At 43.8% G+C, this 3,151-nt stretch overlaps 1 protein-coding gene across 1 annotated transcript in view; it reads right to left on the bottom strand.

The window, feature by feature from the left end:
• Positions 1-283: 283 nt before the first annotated feature.
• Positions 284-3,151, bottom strand: part of LOC111650878 (protein spinster homolog 1-like) — a gene marked incomplete at its 5' end in the record, with an annotated part of 8,020 nt that continues 5,152 nt past the window's right edge. Inside the window, 2 exons of the mRNA XM_087172486.1 lie at positions 284-1,216; positions 1,348-1,795. Coding sequence (XP_087028612.1) covers positions 1,146-1,216; positions 1,348-1,795 — 519 coding nt within the window. The remainder of the gene's footprint in view (positions 1,217-1,347; positions 1,796-3,151) is intronic.

Genomic DNA, 3,151 nt, shown 5'->3' with positions numbered 1-3,151 from the left:
TCTGGGTCTGGGTCTGGGTCTGGGTCTGGGTCTGGGTCTGGTTCTGGGTCTGGTTCTGGGTCTGGGTCTGGGTTTGGGTCTGAGTCTGGGTCTGAGTCTGGGTCTGGGTCTGGGTCTGGGTCTGGGTCTGGGTCTGGGTCTGGTTCTGGGTCTGGTTCTGGGTCTGGTTCTACACTCACAGGTCTGATGCCTCCTGTTACTTTTGCTTCTGTAAAAACAGTTTTTCTCCTCGTTAATGACACACACTTCATCACCTGCAGACACAAACACACACACACACGTCTGACAAGTTCATTCTCATTTAATAGTCACAAAAAAAGATTTTGCTAAAATAATTTGAGGTTAACGACTTTGATTATTAACATTCATTTAAAAGCTTTTTGTTTACATGATGTTTCTGCAGCCTGAGCTCCAGCTGCCCCACAGACACACTGCTCCCCGTCCACCTGGGCTGAGCCGGGCTGAGCCGGACTAAACCGGACTAAACCGGACTGAGCCACACTGAGCCGGGCTGAGCCGGGCTAAACCGGGCTAAACCGGACTGAGCCACACTGACACAAAGAAAACCAGAGTTGCTCCTTAAAATAAAACGGGAACATTTTAAATGAGGATTAAAATCAGTAGTAATCCTTGTAAAAGATGAGTAACTGAATAAAAAGCCGGAGGTTTAAGATTCTTCTGATGACCTGAAGTGTAAGAAGTTAGTGTTTATATTAAAACTGGCTGCGACATGTACAAACATATGAAAACAGACTCATAAAGCTCCTGTGCTGTGGTCGTGGTCACTCTGAGGATGTGGATCGTATCGTCTTTCAGACTGATGTTTACAGGCGGTCGGGTCAGTCGCTCCTCAGTGTCCCATTAAATGTAAAACAGAGCAGCTGCTGCGTCTCCTCGGAGTCTCTGCTGCTCGTCTTCAACGTCCCGTCCCCGACGACCAGGTGTCGAGCTCCTGCAGCGACGCCGCGGAAGTTATAAAAAAAGTCACGTAGACAAAACATTTAAAAATAAACTCGTCCAAAAATGTTTCTGCATGGCAGACAGTCCGATCGGCGTTCGCAGTCCTAAAAAACATTAAATAAAATAACCACAAACGTATGAAGGACCAGGCTGAACACGGGAAAACCCCCGTCAGGTTTGTGAGGTCAGATCAGGACGCTGGACACCGGGACCCGGGTGGAGCGGCCGCTCTTTGGAACGACGATCGGCTCGTCGTCTGTCAGAGAGAAACCAGAGGAGAGTTCATTCATTTAATCATTTATTTATCAGTGACTTTGCACAACAGAAACAAGTGACACGAAGGGAACAGGAGAGGGACAGACGTGTAAAAGACACATGACGTCTCACCTGTGGGGACGTAGTTCTCGGCCCGGTGTCGGTCTGTCTCGATGAAGAGGGCGGTGGCGAGGAAGAAAGCCCCGCCCACCACGGCCACGAAGGAGCAGAGCAGCAGAGAGAGCTGCAGAGACCGAAACTGCCACAGGAACGAGTCCGTCCTCCTCAGAGAGTCTGAGACCTGAGAGAGGAGGAGGAGGAAGAGCAGGAGGAAGAGGAGCAGGAGGAGGAGGAGAGGGAGGAGGAGGATGATGATGAGGAGGAGGAGCAGGAGGATGAGGATGATGAGGAGGAGGAAGGGATTTAATTTCACCTGCTGAAACACGTGACATTTACCTTCTTCTGCAGAGTCAGATGTTTTTACTGGAACATTCAGAACCTGAGCGAGTGTAGAGCTGCTGATCAGTCGATACATGATCAATAACTTTTCTGATAATAAATGAATTGGTTTTGTCTCCAAACATCCACAGGTTCATTTCCCTCCTGATGAGGGTTTGATCATTCTCTGGACTTTGGCCTGTTGCTGGAATAAATCTCTCTGTGCTGTGCTAAATTATTTACTATTATCTGACAATTTATAATCAACTAATCAATAAAATGAATCAGTACATTGATCAATAATGAAAATAACTGCTAGTTGCAGCCAAACATTCTCCACAAGGAAAAGTTCAACATTTTAAAAGTCTCTCGTCCTCTTCGTTGCTGACAGAAGTCTGCGCAGTAGAAATGAAGCTACAGCAGCTGGTTAGCTTAGCTTAGCATAAAGACTGGAAACAGAGGGAAACTGCTAGCCTGGCTCTGTCCAAAGAGAACCAAGTCTACTTTCCAGCATTTTTAAAAACAACAGTTTACAGTTTTAATCAGTGTCTCAGTGTTAATTGTTCATTTATCTCAAATATATGTTAAAAGATATTTACTTGAGTATTTTTACATTAAAATCCCTGTATTTTCTCTTCCTGTAAAACAGTTTTAAACGTTTAATCCTGCACTAATGTTGCATCCAATTAAAGTTATTTCACCAATTTTACATGGTGGTTTAGGTCGCAGTGAGTCGTTCAGTCTTTTTCTCCTCTGATTTTCACTAATTAACAAGTTGCATCTCGTTTGTTTCGTCTGTAAAAGTGAAGTGTTGGAATCTCATCTCAGCACAACAGCGTCTGCAGAGCTGCTGCTCGTCGCTTCCACACTCGGGTTGATGAACGCAGCTTCAGACGTGCCGCTCGCTTCCTGTTACTTTCAGTTTCAGCTGAACTTTGTATTAAATTCATTTTAATACGAGGACGTGTCTCCTCTCATCCAGCTGCTCTGTTACTTTCTCTTTCTCGGGTCTCTGTGCTGTAAATTCATACTTAAATGAAAAGTTTTAGAAAAGAGAACGCAGGTTTCTCTGATCCTCGTCTTCAGTGTCTCATCTAACAAACCGGCTGGAGATCGACTGCAGGAAACACAATATAACCTGCTTCATTAAATCACTGAACAAGTACTTTCACTTCTTCATTGAGGTCACACAGTAAATATTAAACTCTACCACCTTCCTACTTTGCTTCATCACGTTACTGTAAGACGTTAAAGTACAGTTCATATATCTGCTGTTCTTCTTTAATAAAGGAACTGACACCAAAAGAGAAATTTATTGTTCGTTTTCATGATGATGAGCTTCCTAGTTTTACATCATCATCTATTTATCAACTACTTCTATATTTTATTTGTTTTTTCCCCAAATCTCTTTATCGGATCAAAAACGTTGAGACACAAGTTGAAATGTGTCGAATGAAACATGGAAAGTGACGGAACATGTTTATAAAGACATAAATAA

Source organism: Seriola lalandi, unplaced genomic scaffold, assembly GCF_002814215.2.
Source record: "Seriola lalandi dorsalis isolate HSWRI2012SDOR001 ecotype SW California unplaced genomic scaffold, Sedor1 jcf7180002052990, whole genome shotgun sequence".
Lineage (NCBI taxonomy): Eukaryota > Metazoa > Chordata > Actinopteri > Carangiformes > Carangidae > Seriola > Seriola lalandi.
The sequence above is the reverse complement of the archived record's forward strand: the minus strand, read 5'-3'. Positions and strand labels throughout refer to the sequence as shown.